This window comes from Prinia subflava, chromosome 13 (genome assembly GCF_021018805.1).
Source record: "Prinia subflava isolate CZ2003 ecotype Zambia chromosome 13, Cam_Psub_1.2, whole genome shotgun sequence".
Classification (NCBI taxonomy): Eukaryota; Metazoa; Chordata; class Aves; order Passeriformes; family Cisticolidae; genus Prinia; species Prinia subflava.
The window spans coordinates 8,744,039-8,762,001 of record NC_086259.1 but is presented as its reverse complement, the minus strand read 5'-3'; the positions used below and the strand labels follow the sequence as shown (position 1 = coordinate 8,762,001).

Sequence of the window (17,963 nt, the reverse complement as noted above, 5' to 3'; positions counted from 1 at the left end):
TTTCTATTGGACTTTCCATCTGAGGATGTCTCGGGGTTTTCACAGCTATACAGAAGTAAGCCCTACAATTTGCCCTTGAGAAGCAGATGGCTTTTTGCTATTAAGGAGATGAGGAATGGAAGCACAGTTCAAAACTGTGTCGTATGATGCCAAGCTTGTTTTCAAAAGTAAGCTACTTTTTTGGGTGCTAGAATTCCATCAACTTTCAACAGCTTAAAGCATTTTCAGTGCTTTGACTATCTTTAACTTGTGTATCAAGGAGGGACTCAGAAAGAACCAGAAATCTGAGCTTAAACAGCAATCCTTCCTTCAACAATCAATTTTTGGGGTTTGTGTTTGTTAATTTGAGTGTTTCTCTTGTGTACTAGCTCTGTGCTAGAGGAATAAACCTGATAGAATAAGATCATGTTCTTAGCCTGACCTCCTTGGTTTATTGTCCCATATGGAGATGCCTTCTGGGCTCAGGAGGGGAGTCTTAAAGATGTCTCTTTGGCCAGACCGTGGATTTTTCTGGTGCCTGGGGCTGGTTGTGCAGCTCTCCTGAGCCCTGTGGAGCTCAGCCTGTGCTGGTGGCACGGGAATGGACTGGCCTGCTGCTCTGCACAGGCCACACTGCAGCGTGCCCGTGGTGTGCAGGGATGCACAGGGGCCCTGTGGAGGAGCCGCCTCAACTCCCACACGTACGGGAGACAGAGTAGGGGGATTTTCCATGGAGGGGGACCCCATGATACTCTGTTGGAGAGCAAGAGGTTTAGGCAAGGACAAACTTCAGGTCCAGGCCAGCAAATGTGGTCTCTGTGCATGTGTTTTGTTCTTAAGAGGAAAAGCAACCAGCCGGGGGTAGCCTGGGTTTGTGCAGCTCCTGCCCAGGAATGTGGCCCCAGGGCTGGGTGACTGGGCAGCTGAGCAAGAAAATGAAGCTCTGCTTAAAGTTCAGCAGGAGCAAACTGTTCCCAGCTACCTGTGGGCAGGGAGATGGGAAGGTGTTTGCAAGGACTGTGAAATTGTCTGGTTGGTTATATTTCTATTAGCAAAATAACTCTGGAGTAATAAATATATCAATGTCAGCAGTGTATGCTGAGATGGCAGTGCTGCTTACTCCAGGCAATCTGTGATGTGCTGTTTGTCTCCCTTCTAAGAGATCACGTCTTTTTAAGACTTCATTTTATTGTTTTAACTTCATGAATATGTCTCTGAACTTGGTTTGTGTTATCTGGAAGATAAATAGAGAACGAAGTATGATTTATATTACATTTTGGCCAAATTGTCCTTCTTAGAAGGAAAAATACATTTATTGAATGCATTGAGGCGGGAATTAGCTCCTCACTGATGATGATAAATGCTTGCAGTCCTGTAAACGTGCTGAACATTAAGTTGCTAAATTACTGTATCACTTTGAGATTGATTATCAAGAATGGCCCTTTAAGCTTCATGACCTGCACATATATCCTGAGGAGTACTGACATCCCGAAGCTTCCTTAATGTTCTTTTTTTCCTAATTAAACTTTTTATTGAATTTTCTTACCCTTTTAATACTTGTTTTGATTCTCTTATGCACAAATGACAAAAGCCTTGCACCAGCCATGTGATTCTCTATTTTAGAACAGTCCCACTTTGCAGGATTAGCCATTTTAATGACTTTAATCTCCTTTTTGAAAGTGATTTTTCTCATTCTGCTACATTCCTTTGATTGCATTAATGTAGAATTATTATTCTAACCATCTTTGCCAGACATGTCATACCACATCTAAAATATATCTTCCCACTAAAATATTACTACGGTGAAATACCTTATTTCTCCTCAGTTCATTATAGGTCTTTTCTTCAATTTAATATGGCAAGTTAAAATTAACAAGGCTATTATTCATTCCATAAAGAGATTAATGATAATGAGTTTTCCCTAATTTCTTCAGTTTAGGTGTTCAGTAATTTAGTATCTTGTTTGTAAGAAATCCAGGTAGGTTGTTTCTTGTGCTTAAAGTTTCTTCTAAAATTCTTTTAAAACTGTGTAAGTATGAGGAAATGCTGGAATGAAAAGAATCTAGAAACTAAACATGCAAATTGGTAAGAGATCCAGCTGAAGCTAACAAAAGGAGACAATCTTTGCGTTCTGTGTAAACGCTTCCATTTTATGACAAATCCAGCTTTCCAACCTGAGAAATGTTATATATTTTTAATCCCAATTATATTAGCAAAGGCTTTGTGCTTCACTCACAAAGTCATACTAATACCAGCTTTCTTTGATTTTGTTTTCTGAATAGCCCAATATGTTTGAAGAGCAGCAGCTGGAGGGGAACGGGCTCTATTTGAATGTTAGACTGTGCTTTGAGGTGTATCTGTTCATTTCAGAGGAGAGAGACTTTCTAGAGATGTGTTCAGTTTGCGTGGTGGGCCAATGTAATGGTTGGCATAAGTGCATATGGATGTAAGGAAGTTAAGGCGGTTGGCCCAGCCTGTGTTACCGCTGGATTTGGCCCATAGCATCTCAGGTTTCCGAGCTGAACAATGGGGCTTTATTCGGTGGAGGCATTGGGGGCTCGGGCTTCTCCCGGCACAGCCCTTCCCCTGTGCGCTGCTGCTCCCGGCAAGGCACGAGCAGCCGGCCTGCCAAAGGGGGGAGATTTCCAATGCACAGATTCTTACAAAAATGCCTGCAAACAGACGTATAAAATTATTGTAATTACAGCCAGTAAGCCCGAGCAGCAACTAGCAAATGGTGGGGTGCTTTTTCTCTTGTTGTTTTTCTCCTCTCTCCCCCTCTCCGTAGACAGCAGCAGCGGCAGCGAACGCAACATGTGCTGCCCTAGTTCAGGCCCAGCATCCCCCTCGTGCTCCCCTTTGTCTCCTTGCCCCTGGAGGAGCCCAGCTGGTGAGAGGAGGGAATTAGGCAGCCCTGAGCTACCGGCACCTCCCCGGGGCCCCTAATCCGGGCGCTGGCAGCCGGCTGCCTCTCCCCTCCGACGGCCCGTGGCCACAGGTCCGTGGGGACAGAGCCCCGGATAGGGCTGGCGGCAAAGCGGGGGATGGCGGGGGCTGCGGCCTCCCTGGGGGCTCCGCAAAGCTGTGCAGGCAGCGGGGTGGGCGGCGGAGGTGGCTTAAATTGGGAACATGAGGCTTTGTTGCAGCTGCAGAGAGAGAGCCGTTCCTGGTCACGGGAGTGAAGCCTGAGAAAAGTTTACATAAAAATCAGGAGCTTGTTGTCTGTGTTTTAGGCTTGGGCTCCGCCAGATTTGGAGGAGCTAGTTGAGCACAGAGACCTTGGGAGTCTTAGAAGCGTGGATGCTTGCTGGGATGCATTTCAGGAGCAGGGAGAAGCAGGTTCTCGGTGTCCAGCATCGCTCTGGAGCAGGAGGTTTAGTTAAACGGGGGAGCAGAGCTCTGTGGGGAGCACAGGGTGCAGAGAGCAGACGCCTGGCCTGGAAAATAGACATCCCTGTCATGCGGGAAAAGTTGTTTGGGGTGTGCTCATTTGGTTTGGTTTTTTCCAAGGTCGTTGCTCTCTTTCTTTACCTGGGATGATAAAGCAGGTGTTTGCCAGAGCCGCCGGTGCCGCCGGAGCTGCCTGGTACAGTGGTGATACCCTCACTAGCCGAGCCCTTCTTTGAGAGCTCCTCGCTCCTCGTACTTGTGCTTTCTCCGCCTGGTGACTCTGCAGTTGGCAGGCACGAGGAGTGCGCATGTGGCAGCCTACACACACAGTCGGGGAGTTCTTTATGGGTTTGTTTTAGTAAAAACTGAAGTACAAACATTAAATATTGTATAAGGACTGTGTATCTGAAGAACCGACTCCTTTCTGGAATCTCCAAATGTTTGTGTGGTCAGCGCCTTCCATCATTTACAGGAACTTTATTTTTGCTTCGTTCTGTGGTTTAGTTTGATATCAGCCTAGTGGCATTTATGTTTCACTCAACATCTCTGCATTTGTTGGAATTAGGATATTGGAACTCACTCTCTTCTGTTTCTTGTTAACAATCCCGTTAATGAAAGCTGACAACATTTTATGTATTTTTCCTAAAATGACTGTGGGGCTGCTGGAGTTGGTGCTATGTTTCTTCATGGTAATATGGAATTATAAAATATTTTTCAAAACTTCATATTAAGTAGGGAAAATAATTATTAAAACAGAGGCTAGGCCATTTTTGGTTTATCTTGAACTTGATTCTTTTGTCATGTCTTGAGCTCTCCAGTGGTGATTTTCCTAGACTTTAAAAAATTTGTTTGATTTTGTACCAAAAGGGCAACATTACCTTTTATACAAGCAAACATGGTAATAGTGCAGATCTCTTCTCTGATTTTCTTGAGCTCTCTCAGATCTGATGCTTTTATTCCACCTAGATGTTCAACTCTGCCTTTGAGCAGCCTTTCATTCTGTTACAGTTTTGAGACAGAACTGAAGGATTTTATTTAATGGAGGCATTACTTAAGATCATCTTGATGTAGCATTTAACAGACCCACAAATTCACAGGTGATCACTTAACACTGTAGCTTTCTGAAATGTTTGTATTGCTTCATTGCACATTGTGTTTCGCTTTCTTTATTCATTGTTTATTGCTTTACAGTACAGTGAGCAGGTGTTAAACCTGCTAAAGAAAAATGCTTTTTATTAACACTATGTGTTGGCATATTTGTGAATTATGTGTACAAATACATTTTTTTTTCTCTTTCTCAAACCTCCTTTCAAATTCAAGAGGGTTTATTGGGGTTTTTTTTAGTTGATTTTTTTTAATGCTGTAGTAGCAAAAGCCCATAGTGTTGTTGAGAGCTTTGTCCTTATTTCACAGATGCACTGGGAATTGTTTTTAATCTCCTTTCTGCTTTCCCATTACAGATGGTGATGACGACCCACAACTCTCCTGGGTGGCTTCATCTCCCTCCAGCAAAGATGTTGCATCACCCACTCAGATGATAGGAGATGGGTGTGATCTCGGCATCGGGGAGGAGGAAGGGGGGACTGGCCTGCCGTATCCCTGTCAGTTTTGTGATAAGTCCTTCATTCGCCTGAGCTACCTTAAAAGGCACGAGCAGATCCACAGTGACAAACTACCTTTCAAATGCACCTACTGTAGCCGGCTTTTTAAGCACAAGAGGAGTAGGGATCGCCACATAAAGCTTCACACAGGGGATAAAAAGTACCACTGCCACGAATGCGAGGCTGCATTCTCCCGCAGCGACCACCTCAAAATCCACCTGAAAACCCACAGCTCCAGCAAACCGTTCAAGTGTACTGTGTGTAAGCGTGGGTTTTCATCTACCAGCTCATTGCAGAGTCACATGCAAGCTCATAAAAAGAACAAGGAACATATGGCAAAGACTGAGAAAGAGGTGAAGAAGGATGATTTTATGTGTGATTACTGTGAAGAGACATTCAGTCAGACTGAAGATTTGGAGAAGCACGTAATGACACGCCACCCACAGCTTTCCGAGAAGGCAGATTTGCAGTGTATTCATTGCCCTGAAGTATTTGTAGACGAAAACTTGCTGCTCTCACACATTCACCAAGCCCATGCCAACAAAAAACACAAGTGCCCTATGTGCCCAGAGCAGTTTTCTTCAGTGGAGGAAGTCTATTGCCACTTGGACAGCCACAGACAACCTGACTCCAGCAACCACAGCATCAGCCCTGACCCAGTCCTGGGCAGTGTGGCGTCCATGAGCAGCGCAACGCCCGACTCCAGCGCGTCGGTGGAGAGAGGTTCCACTCCAGATTCGACCTTAAAGCCTTTGAGAGGACAGAAGAAAACCAGGTCTGTTGACAGAGAGGAGGGCCAGAACTGGTCTAAAGTTACTTACAGCTGCCCCTACTGCTCGAAGCGTGACTTCAACAGCCTTGCTGTTCTGGAGATCCATCTGAAGACCATTCATGCAGACAAACCTCAGCAAAGCCACACGTGCCAGATCTGCCTTGATTCCATGCCTACACTGTACAACTTGAATGAACACGTGAGAAAAGTGCACAAAAACCATGCCTATCCCATGATGCAGTTTAGCAACATTTCTGCCTTTCACTGTAATTACTGCCCGGAGATGTTTGCAGATATCAATAGCTTGCAGGAACACATCCGCATTACTCACTGCGGCCCCAACGCTACTCCTCAAGATGGCAACAATGCTTTCTTCTGTAACCAGTGCTCCATGGGCTTTCTGACCGAAGCTACCTTGACTGAGCACATCCAGCAGACTCACTGCAATGTAGGAAACTCAAAATTGGATTCCCCTGTCATTCAGCCAACACAGTCTTTTATGGAAGTTTATTCATGCCCTTATTGCACAAACTCCCCCATTTTTGGCTCCATCCTGAAGCTTACAAAGCATATTAAAGAAAACCACAAGAACATTCCTCTGGCACACAATAAGAAGTCAAAAGCAGAGCAGAGTCCAGTTTCTTCTGATGTTGAAGTCTCTTCCCCTAAAAGGCAGCGGCTTTCTGCAAGCGTAAACTCGGTGTCTAATGGCGAATACCCGTGTAATCAGTGTGATCTAAAGTTCTCAAATTTTGAAAGTTTTCAGACTCATTTAAAGTTGCATTTGGAGTTGCTGTTGAGGAAACAGTCTTGCCCTCAGTGTAAAGAAGACTTTGATTCCCAGGAGTCTCTTCTGCAACATCTCACTGTACATTACATGACAACTTCCACTCATTATGTATGTGAGAGCTGTGACAAACAGTTTTCTTCAGTGGATGATTTGCAGAAGCATTTGTTGGACATGCATACTTTTGTGTTGTATCACTGCACCCTTTGCCAAGAAGTTTTTGATTCCAAGGTATCTATCCAAGTGCATCTGGCAGTCAAGCATAGCAATGAAAAGAAGATGTATCGTTGCACAGCCTGTAACTGGGATTTTAGGAAGGAGGTGGATCTCCAAATCCATGTGAAACATAGTCACTTGGGTAATCCATCAAAGTCTCACAAATGTATCTTCTGTGGTGAGACCTTCAGCACAGAGGTAGAACTGCAGTGCCACATCACAACCCACAGCAAAAAATACAACTGCAAGTTTTGTAGCAAAGCTTTTCATGCCATCATCTTGCTTGAAAAGCACTTGCGAGAAAAACATTGTGTTTTTGATGCTAGCGCTGAGAATGGTACAGCTAATGGTATGACCCCAACAAGTAAGAAGACAGAAGGGGCAGATATCCAGAACATGTTAATGAAGAACCCGGATACTTCCAACAGTCATGAAGCCAGTGAGGACGATGTGGATGCTTCTGAGCCTATGTATGGCTGTGACATTTGTGGGGCTGCCTACACTATGGAGGTCCTCTTGCAGAATCATCGTTTGAGAGACCATAACATCAGACCTGGGGAGGATGACTGTTCTAGGAAGAAAGCAGAATTCATCAAAGGTAGCCACAAGTGTAATATCTGCTCAAGGACCTTTTTCTCGGAAAATGGCCTGAGAGAGCACATGCAGACCCATCGAGGCCCAGCTAAGCACTACATGTGCCCCATCTGTGGGGAACGCTTCCCATCGCTCCTGACCCTGACGGAGCATAAAGTCACTCACAGCAAGAGTTTGGATACAGGGACGTGTCGGATCTGCAAAATGCCACTGCAGAGCGAGGAGGAATTCATCGAGCACTGCCAGATGCACCCGGATCTCAGAAACTCCCTCACTGGGTTTCGCTGTGTTGTCTGCATGCAGACGGTCACCTCTACCCTGGAGCTGAAAATTCATGGGACGTTCCATATGCAGAAATTGGCAGGAAACTCTGCAACCTCATCGCCTAACGGCCAGGCCTTGCAAAAACTCTACAAGTGTGCCCTGTGCTTGAAGGAGTTCCGGAATAAGCAGGACTTGGTAAAGTTGGATGTGAACGGCCTTCCCTATGGCCTGTGTGCTGGATGCATGACCAGGAGCACCAACGGACAGTCCTCCAGCTTGACTCCACAGGAGGTGAACGAGAGGCCATGTGGCAGCCTGAGGTGTCCGGAGTGTAGTGTCAAATTTGAAAGTGCTGAAGACCTAGAGAGCCACATTCAGGTAGACCACCGAGACCTGACACCCGAGACCAGTGGCCAAAGGAAAGGTACCCAGACGTCCCCTGTTCCCAGAGTAAGTACAGCTGAACATTAAAGTATCTGAGGGATAAAATGTAGACCTTCAATGTGAGAATTGATCTGATTTTTTCTTTTTTTTTTAATTGTCACTTTATCAAATCACTTATGCTACTAAAAAAACCTCAGCAGAACAGGAGGAAGTGTAGAGTAATTCACATAGAACAATCAGAAATTGCTCAGCCTCACAGGTACTTTGCTTGCTAGTAGCAGCACATCAGAATTTTTACCACAGAACTGCCCTAGATTTACCAACAGAGAGCTGAGACACTCGGGCAGTGGAGATTGAGTTTGTCCATGAATTCTGATTCTACTGAACTGGCAGATCTGGAAAAGCTGGGGTAGTTTAATGAAAAATGGAGATGCTAGGTACCCAAAACAATAAAAAAATCTAATCTGCCGTAGTTGAGGAATGAGATTATTTCTTACCTGGAAAATAATAATGAACAGGAAGATACAGGAACTTGTAAGGGAAAGTATAGTGAAGTCCATCCTACCCCACAAATTCTCACCCAAACCAAACTTCAATGCTAAAGAGCTTGTCCCTAGGAATGTCTGTTGGAGTGAACGTTTTGAGGTTACTTGGAGGTCTGTGTGCTTTTGTGTGAGCTTGTTTGTGTGCGTGTATGATTTCAAAAGTGACTTTAAAAGAACCTGCTTCATGGCCCATCTGCAGGGGCCAGTAGGGGATAAGTAGTTTCTTAGCAAATCTGGACATTGTTTAATGCAGATTACATTAAAGTGTGCTGTCCTTGACTTTTTGCAGATAGCCTGCTTTCCCATTTCTTAGCTTACAAGTTACCCGGGAACATGCAGATCCAAGTAAGGTTCCAGAAGCCTACTCAGGAGATTAATATCATTTGCAGTTTATAGTCTTTTTGAATTATTTGTTGACGTTTTGGTTCAAGAATGGGCCAAGTCAGTCCTTCCTCTGTCAGGAACAGATGGAATGAGAAGTGGATTTTGGAAATCTTCTCAGGAGACCAACAGCAGACACATCTGAGTATTGATATCATCTGACATTTTTAATTAAACATGATGGGGTGAGATTTTCAAAAGTATCTAAGGAAATTAGGCACCCAACTCCTAATGAATAATTCCATCCGTAGATGCCTGTTTATGTCAATCTGCTAATTAAAGCACCCACAAACACATCTTACTGAATTAAAAGCACCTGAAATACCATTTATTCAGCTAGAACACCAGAGGCTGGGTGAGTAAGAGAGGGCCTAATGTCCCAAGGATGTGGACTGAGGTGCCTCCAAGGGAGCTGGTGCAGGTTGTGTCCCTGGCAGGAGCTGTTTGTCCTGCTCCGTGTGGGGCCGTGTGGGCCAGCAGTGTCTGGCTGAGCTGGGCAGTGCCCTGGTCCAGCCTCCTGAGCCATCCCACAGAAAGCTTGATTTCTTTTCTTGTTTTCTCTCTTTTGGGAAAACCACTGGATATTGTTCCCGTCGGGTGTGACCAAGCCTCCAGGCACAAACAAATAATTTTGCAGAAGAATGAAGAATGGAAATATCCCTCCTTTGGTGTGATACCTAGGTCTGGCTAGGTCATTGTCCTTCTTCCTCCTCAGGACTTTATTTTCTTCTAAATTCTTTATTTTCTTCTAAATACCTCTGTTCTATTAGGTAGGACTAATGCATATTGCTGCAGCTATGGAATTTACCTTTCCCTTCCTATCAGCTAGCAGAACATATTACCATTTTCTTTATTTCTTGCTTTAACTCTTTCTTCTCAGTGACAGCTTCCATACTTGTTCTCTCAGGGAATTTTAAGTTCTTCAACAAGGCAAATGCTTTGAATTACATCCCATGAGGAAAATTCTGAGTTTCTTTGTAGAAGATAATGAAAAATCAGCATTTGTGATGATGGCAAATGGTACCTTACTGGTGTCTGTGGCCTCCACATATGCTAATATCAGAGATAAGCATCCCAGGAATATATATATTGTTATTAGGAATAATTCATTATCTTAGCCTTCATCATAGGTACAAGACCTGAATCTGATAGCAGTTCAGTAGAAAACTATTGGTGTTTCACTCAGGGTTCTGAAGGCAATGAGTGCCCTTTGTGTTTGCCTAGTAGAGGGATTTTCAAAGAATTATACTGGCTTTTAAATGGTGATACATCTCTGAATTCAAGAACAGTGTTTACTTAACTTCACTGGCCTCATAGCAAAGCTAAGCAAGCTGAACGTGAACTCTCTCGTCATCTTAGCAGTGTTCTGCACACAGGTAAAATATCACTTTAATGGAGAAATCTGTAGTGCATAGTGCAGGTAGAGTGCTCTAGTTCAGAGAAGAGCGACTTCTTTCCAACTCTTGAGTATTTCTACATTTCATTTTTTAAACACCGTAATTATTTTTCTTTCTTAAATAGAAAAGCAGTTGAAGGTTAGGACAAGATACAGTCAGAAGAAACATACAGATAGATTAGATTTTTAAATAGTACATATATATTTCAGAGTAAATAAGAATAAGCAGAATGAAATCCAAGCAAATGGAAAAAGATAGTAATAACATATAAAATCTGTAATCTTTCAATGTCAGAAGTTGCTCCACCAGCCATTATTTACTTTTTGGTAGAAGAGGTGAGTGTGGAAACCCAAAGGAATTTCAGGAAAAAAAACCTTAAATGAAGATTTAACCCCAAAGTGAAAGAAAGGGAGAAAATAAATATTAGCCTTTGATGAATAAAGAGTATTTGGGAACAGGAACAGGAGAAATTGAACAATTCCTTTTTTGTGTAGGTATTTAAGTTTGTGTATATATGCAAGTGTATATAGCACCACAAACAAAGTATGATTATTTTGTTATATTTTGTTTTGATTTTGTACTATTGAATTATTGGAGGTTTTATTCTGAAGATCAGTAGTAGACAGCTAGAGGAGCATTAAAAATACTCAGAATTGCTTGGCAGGCTTGTTTTTTTAATCCATAAGAATGAAAGAAAGCACATAACCCTTGAAAATCTTGCTGTATTCTGTTTTCCTCACATTTTTAGTGTGGCCAACAAACAGAAGATACACCTGTAAATTGATCATGCTTGTTTCTAGGATGCCTGCCTAGGATCCATTCACGTTGATCAACAAGAACAGATTTCCAGGCATAGTTTTTGCAGTGTGTATATGGCAACGTTGTCTTCGGAGGATTTGTTTTTAAGAGTTTTAAGAGAAGTCAGTGGTCTTCTCTGCAAGAGGCATCACTAAGAGGAATAAATAAAATACATTTTAGGAGTAAAAGATTTTGCTAACATCCATTTTTGTTTCATTCATGTAGTTTTGTGTGAGCTATTCAGTTTGGATAGGACTGAAAGTGTTTTTTTCATACTAGCATCACAGGTAAAGGTATCATTTCAGCATCTGACACAAGTATAGTTTCAAGACCTTTTTTATATTGCATTAAGATCTCTTCAAGGTGATGCTTTCCTGTTTTTCTGAATCTTTCTGTGTGTAGCAGCTTCAGCTTTGAATACATTTTATTAATTCATATCCACGTGCCTTCTAGAGGAATGTGCGTATCTTAAAAAACATGACTAATTGTTTAGTATGGAGATTTTTCGTTTACTAGTACTGCAAACAGCCACATTTCAAGCCGTTCTTTCTCTTACACAGATTTATCTTTATTTTGTACCACAGGTGTCATGAAAAATGCTTGTTTAACATTGACAGTGGAAAATGTTTAGACTTCTGTTTTCATCTTGAATAGTGTTACTATTTTTAGCCCACCTAGTTTATTTGGAGTGAAGAAGCAAAGGAGGTAGCATAGAAAGTTGGAAGAATAAACCCTATTGTGTTCCTTTACTCAGTTTTTTTTCTCCTGCACACTCTCTTGGACTCAGTTCCTTCTCTTTGTTCTCCCCCACAACCCTTCTCTTCCCTTGTAAATCCACTTGAATGGAGGAATATTTTCTTTGTAGAACAGGAAACTATTTCCAGATTTAAAGGAGGATAGTCTGGAAAACCCATGGGAACAATAGATACTTCAGAAAAGAAAACAGAACCCTCCGTTGTTATTACTAAAATTGTGTGCCAAGACTAGAATTAAATATCTTGCATTTGTGGGGAATGAGCTCTCAGCTGAAGGCCTCCTCATCTGGTCTCTTTTATCACATAGATGGCATCACCTAGACTCTGTTAGCTCCTCAGAGTGTGGGCACCTTCACTGTCACCACTTGTGAAGGTAAAACTTTAAGAAAAGATAACCCATCCATTCATAATGCTCATAAAGCAGAAAAATGGTAGTAGAATATCATATTTGGTACCACAACTAATTATAGTTGTATTCAAATTAGTGCTCCCCATTTACTGACAAGGGAAGGATGTTTTGTGATACTGTTTTAAAGGCAGTTATTAATGAGCCAAAAAATCAGCTCTTCCACCTCTTGCATATACACTTGGGTGCTAATCTAGCTATAGTTATTTTGAGACCATAGGCCATTTATTAGCCTCACCCCATGTCAAGTGGGGTGCCCTGTCACAGGAGCCATCACCTGGTCCACATGCACAGGTCTCAGCTGAGGCCAAAGGTAGCACAGAGAGGAATTCTGAAATCTGCTGAGGGCTCCTTATGCCAAGCAGAGTGTTTTACAAGGTTGTGAAATGGTGTGGAGGAGTCAGTGCTGGCTCTGTGGATAAACAAAGACATCCTGTCTCCAGATCTGTTAGTAAGTAGCTTTCAGAAGCACCAAAATCAATTAAAAAATGAATCATTTGTCTGTGTTTAATATAACTTTGAAGGGTTGAAATGGAGTCAGGCTGAAATACTCTCCTCTAGCTGGTTACTGAGGGAACCCTCGTAACTGAGACAAGCATTGGACAAGGCACAGAACTTAGCTTTGTAGTTTTAAGGCAGAAGAAGGTTTCAAGTTTTAAAGGTGACCATGTGACCACATGAATCAGTCACTACCCAATCCTATTTTGCACTTTTAAGGTTTTTTCGTGTTTTGTTTTGTTTTTGAAGTTAGGAGCCCTCAGCATGTGTGTGCCAGTGTGTTTGAGAGGACATGTGTATGTACGTGTGCTGCGTTTGTCTGCCAGAACAGATTCCCCAGAAAGAGTGCTGCAGAAATCCAGCTGCTTTTCCATTAACAGCCTTGATTTCCAAATGGACTCCAGGAGGATACTTTCTTGAGCTGCCTAGGGATAACTAGCCAATCCGAACTATTTCCTTTTATATGGTTGGCTGTGTCAGCTTTCAGCCAATGGAGTATAGCCTTCTTCCCATTATCATGTTAATCACCCATTGTTGTTTGAGCCTAGAAAGCCCTGCCTAAGCAAACACACACCGGTACAGAATTCATGGAATATGCCTAACTTCCATAGACTGGTGCATTTGTTATTATGGTGTTACAGCCTGTTCATTAACCTCCAGCAGGCTACCTTGTTGCCATTGATGACATGGGAAGTAGTTAAGCTCTTGGTAGCACCTAATTTGTTCTTTCCTCAGCAGGTGCTTGAGGAAATTGGATCCCATGCACAGAGGGATGGCAGCAACTCCTCTATTTAACTCAAAACTTCTGTCTTATTACTGCTGTCCTAAAAATGGGGTTCTATACCTGGGTGTGGGGTGGAGGCTGAAAAAAAAGTAATGTGCATCAAAAATAACACAAAAAAGTGCCCTCAAAAATATTTTCCTTCAAAAGGTTAAGAGGGTGTTGTTTACTGAATTGGGCTTCTCAGTGCTGTTGGCTTGGGGTTCTCATCCATCCCTTGTGGCCACCACGCAGAGATTTCGTGTGTGTTCTGCTGCCACCAGCTTTGGCCATGGGGATGCAGACCTCATGCTTGTGCCTAGTGGCAATTGTTGCAGTAGGAATTATTCTCCAGAAACAAGTAGGCACAAAAGGCCAAATTTTTCTAAATAACACATCAAAAAGTGTCTATTTAGATAGTATATTTCCATGCAGTAAATAAGCATGTATATCAAACCAAAGCACCATTACTCCCACCTTGGGAAGTAATACTTTTTGCAAGTGTACAAAAGCTTAGCCTTCATGATTTTTTTTCTTTTTTTCCTGAGTTGGATGTCCAACTTGTCAACATGCATTTTAATTTCTGCAAATGCTTTCTTGGATTTTTTCCTGCTATGTTGCACAAGTGCACACAATACTGTTAATCTGAGTGCAAACCCCATTTTATGTTTGAATAAATGGTTCATGTAATTGCCTTTTCACCCTGTCTCCTGGCTTCTGCAGCTAGGCCTCTCTGGTATGGCTTTGAGATGGAGAAAATATAAACAGATTGTTTTATATATATGATGTATATATATGATTGTTGTATACCAGGAAACAGTTCTTTGTGTTAATGCTGTTTTTTCAAGATTTCTGATTGGAGACCAATAGAAAATGCATTTTTTCCTTCACTTCCCCAAGTAACTATAGGTGCTCTGCCTGCTCTATTTTGAGTTTAATGAAAGGTGGAATTTTTGAGAAAATTGATTTTACTCTGCAAACAGTTACTTTTCTGTCTTTTATTTCACTCTGGGGGACTTTACTGCAGTGGGTTAAAGGACACAATCTCATTGTGGCTCAGGTACTCAGTCAGATTTTCAAGTAGTGTAATTTGAAATTTTTTAAGTTGAAATTAAAATTTCTCATAAAGCTGGTTGTTAATTAGAGATTGTTTTTATGATCCCAGAAAAGCCTGGCTTGGGGATATACGGGCAAAAAAATCCTCAGTGGAGGAAATTTGAAGCATATACATGCTATATTCATGATCACACTTGCCTTATGCTACAGTGCAGTTTTCTCTAATCTCTTTTTGGTTATTAAACAGAAAAAGACCTATCAATGCATCAAGTGCCAGATGACCTTTGAGAATGAGAGAGAGATACAAATCCATGTCGCTAACCATATGATTGGTAAGACATTCTTTACGCTAGGCCACTCATTGGCTGCTTGTTTTTTGCTACTCTTTGACATTCACTATTCTAATAACTTGTTAATATTCATGCTGTAATTTATTTTTTTTTATTTTTCAAGGAAAATGATTTTGATGTAATGATTCTTCACTTCAAAGCTTTTTAAATATGTGGTTATAAAAGTGTTACTGCTGAGCTTTTTCCTTATCCTTTTGAGTCCTCATGTAGCATTTTCATTTATATTAAAATCCAACTTTTGACAGTATCTTCCATTTGATAGCATAAATTTCTCTCTATATGTGTAAAAAGTACTTGCCAGTTGTCAACCACTTAGGAGCAATTATGTTTCAATTTTGTATGTCATGACATTGAATAGATGTAACTGCTAGCATTTTCCCAGCTAAGTGTGGTGAATTCCTGAGGAACATTGTCAAAACAAAACACTTACAGAGTTATTTCAATGGAGTTTTTCTACTTTTTCCAACAATTCTGGACTTCAGAAAGTTCAGCTTTTTAGACATACAAGTGTTTTAAAAATCAGTGCTTTCTGCCTTCTGCGACAGTCCTGTCACAGGAGTTAGTAAAAGCATCTCTGTAACCTGATGGGGTGTATTTCTGCTGCAGCTGTATGATTGCTTCTCTGATGAACACAAAGAAAAGTTTTTTCCTGTATGGACAGATATTATAAATATATGTGTTGGCCCAAGAGGTCAGTTTATTTTGGTGCATAGACCACAAAAAGATACACATGCCACTGTAAGCATGTGTTGGATGAGACCCTTCAAGGACCTGACAGGGCTCTCTGTGTCTCATACATTCTTACACAGCATTTAACTCCCATAAGCATAATGGTTTTCCTTCTGTAATTTTACATTTAGGAAATTATTCTCCCATCAATTCAGGTATGTAACTTCTATTAGCCTTGAAGTGGATTATGCATAAATACCAGAGAGGGAGATATATGGACTGACACAACCTTCAAACCCCTACCCCCAAATGAAAAACATACATGTCAGTCACAATAATTTTCATCCAAGAGCCAGGCAGGAGTTTTGAGTTAATGTCAAGCAGGTTAGGATAAAGATATCTAAAAATGTTTGGTTTTGTAGCAGGTGTTAATGTAATCTCTTGTTTGCAAGCTTGAATAGTGAGATCCTTGTTAATTGGACCATGGTGATTTCATGTAGCTCCCTCCTAGATTTTAAGAAAGAAGTCCTTAGCAAGCTTAGCACTTGTTTCAACTTAATTTGTGATCCAGTAGCTAATAGCTGATTTTTAAATACAAAGGTCATGAAATGCTGAGTTAAGGTTCTGCTTGATTCGAAGGGAACTATATTTTTTCTATTGGAAAAATGTAATTTCTTCATTTTCCAGTAACTGATACATGAAGTTTATTTATGTATATGCCCATGTTAGTGCTGTCTTGAATAATAGACAATTATACACATGACCTTACAAAGTTCTTAGCACTATTGGAAACCAGCAGGTGCAGAAGGCATAGGAGGCTGTGAAAATTGTGGTGCTGGTAATTTGTGAAAACTGTACCCATTGTTTCCTTGAAGCTGTGCATCAGTTACTTTAATATTTGGAAGAAATCTGTATAATACAAAAGTGCTATGGGCCCAGTTCTGTACACCCAGAACATTGTAAATACCAGGATGTGGTAAGAAAATATGTGATAATTCCACTGTGATGTCATATCTTCACATCCCTTTCCAGAGGTACAGACTGAGGATGTACATTAAGGTCATCACTGCTTTTAATGGTTCAGTTTAGGAAACAGCAAAGTGTAGAATCCTTTAATATGAAGCCAAACTTCTCTCACTCTGAGCATCTTGGTTCACAAGGCTCCTGGATCCCCCCTCTCCTTCAGGACATGCAAATGTTCACAGAAAAAGGTGTTTCCAGTGAGTTTGCTCATTGCTGTTTGTTCTTTACTGGGGAATACTGAAGGGAGAAGGAGAGGCTAGATGTCAGCATCTCTCAAGCAATGAATGCAGTGTATATTTTAAGTGTTAATTTACATAGTCCTGGGTCGGTCACTGTAGGGAGAGTGACTAGCTGCCTCCTGTGCTTGCTCCTGTCCCCCTGGTCATAGCCTGAGCACTTTATTCCCTTGGGACAGACTGACATGTGCCTCCTTGGAGCTTAGGCTGGTTTATCACTGATAAGGGGTGCAAGAGTTTCCCTTCTCTGTGTTAGACCAAGTCTAGCCAGATGGACAGCAAGAGAAAGAAGCTAATATAGCTGTTTCTGCAGCCCAGGTCTAGTTCACAGGAATTATTAATGTCATCATTGTCAGTTTAAATCTACAGATGAGGATTTGTTTGTGCTGGGGGAACACTGAGATCGTAGGGTGAACATACAGGTGTTTGGGAGACAGGAGGAATTTGCCCTCAGACCGTGTGTCCTCAGGAGCTTAGGGCTGGCCTCATCTCAATGAACTTGTATCTGTCTAAAGTTAAGGTGTCTAGTTTAATATAGTCATTGAGATGCTGTCTGGGGAAAATGAATGATTGATACCAATCTAAGATAAGAGTTTGAGTAGGATAAGCATTTCCAGGGAGAGATTTTTATCTCTCTTTTGAATTTGAGAAGAGCCAAGACAATGAAGTTAGCCTTGACATGTAATTTTTAGGTAAAAAATCCCTTGGCTTTGATAATCCAAGACCTCTCAGCAGCACTTTCTTCTCATACTTTGAGAAACACAAAATCAATAATTGACATATCTTAAGACTTGCTTGCAGTTTTATTTTGCTCAAGTGACTGTCAACAAAGGAATCCCTGCTCTGTAGCAGCGATACCTTTTAGGTAGCAGTGTCCATAATATGATTAAAGAATTCATTTATTTCTGACATCATGGTCTTAAAAACTGCATCCAGTTAAGTTGGCTGTGCCTCCCTCTTCAACCTCTCAGATTCCCTGTCTGGAGCTGGAGGCCCTGTTCATAATTCATGGAGGTAGGGGGTTTGTTTTTTTCAAAGCAGTATGCAGGGAATTTCCATTGCTACTCCCACACACCGCTTTGAAAAATTACCCTGCTGCACT

At 41.6% G+C, this 17,963-nt stretch overlaps 1 protein-coding gene across 4 annotated transcripts in view; it reads left to right on the top strand.

The window, feature by feature from the left end:
* ZNF423 (zinc finger protein 423) overlaps positions 1–17,963 on the top strand; it is a 276,157-nt gene that overhangs the window by 174,159 nt on the left and 84,035 nt on the right. For all 4 annotated transcript variants that reach the window (XM_063410791.1, XM_063410790.1, XM_063410792.1 and 1 more), the window contains 2 exons: positions 4,830–8,053; positions 14,831–14,915. In XM_063410791.1, the coding sequence (XP_063266861.1) occupies positions 4,830–8,053; positions 14,831–14,915 (3,309 nt within the window). The remainder of the gene's footprint in view (positions 1–4,829; positions 8,054–14,830; positions 14,916–17,963) is intronic.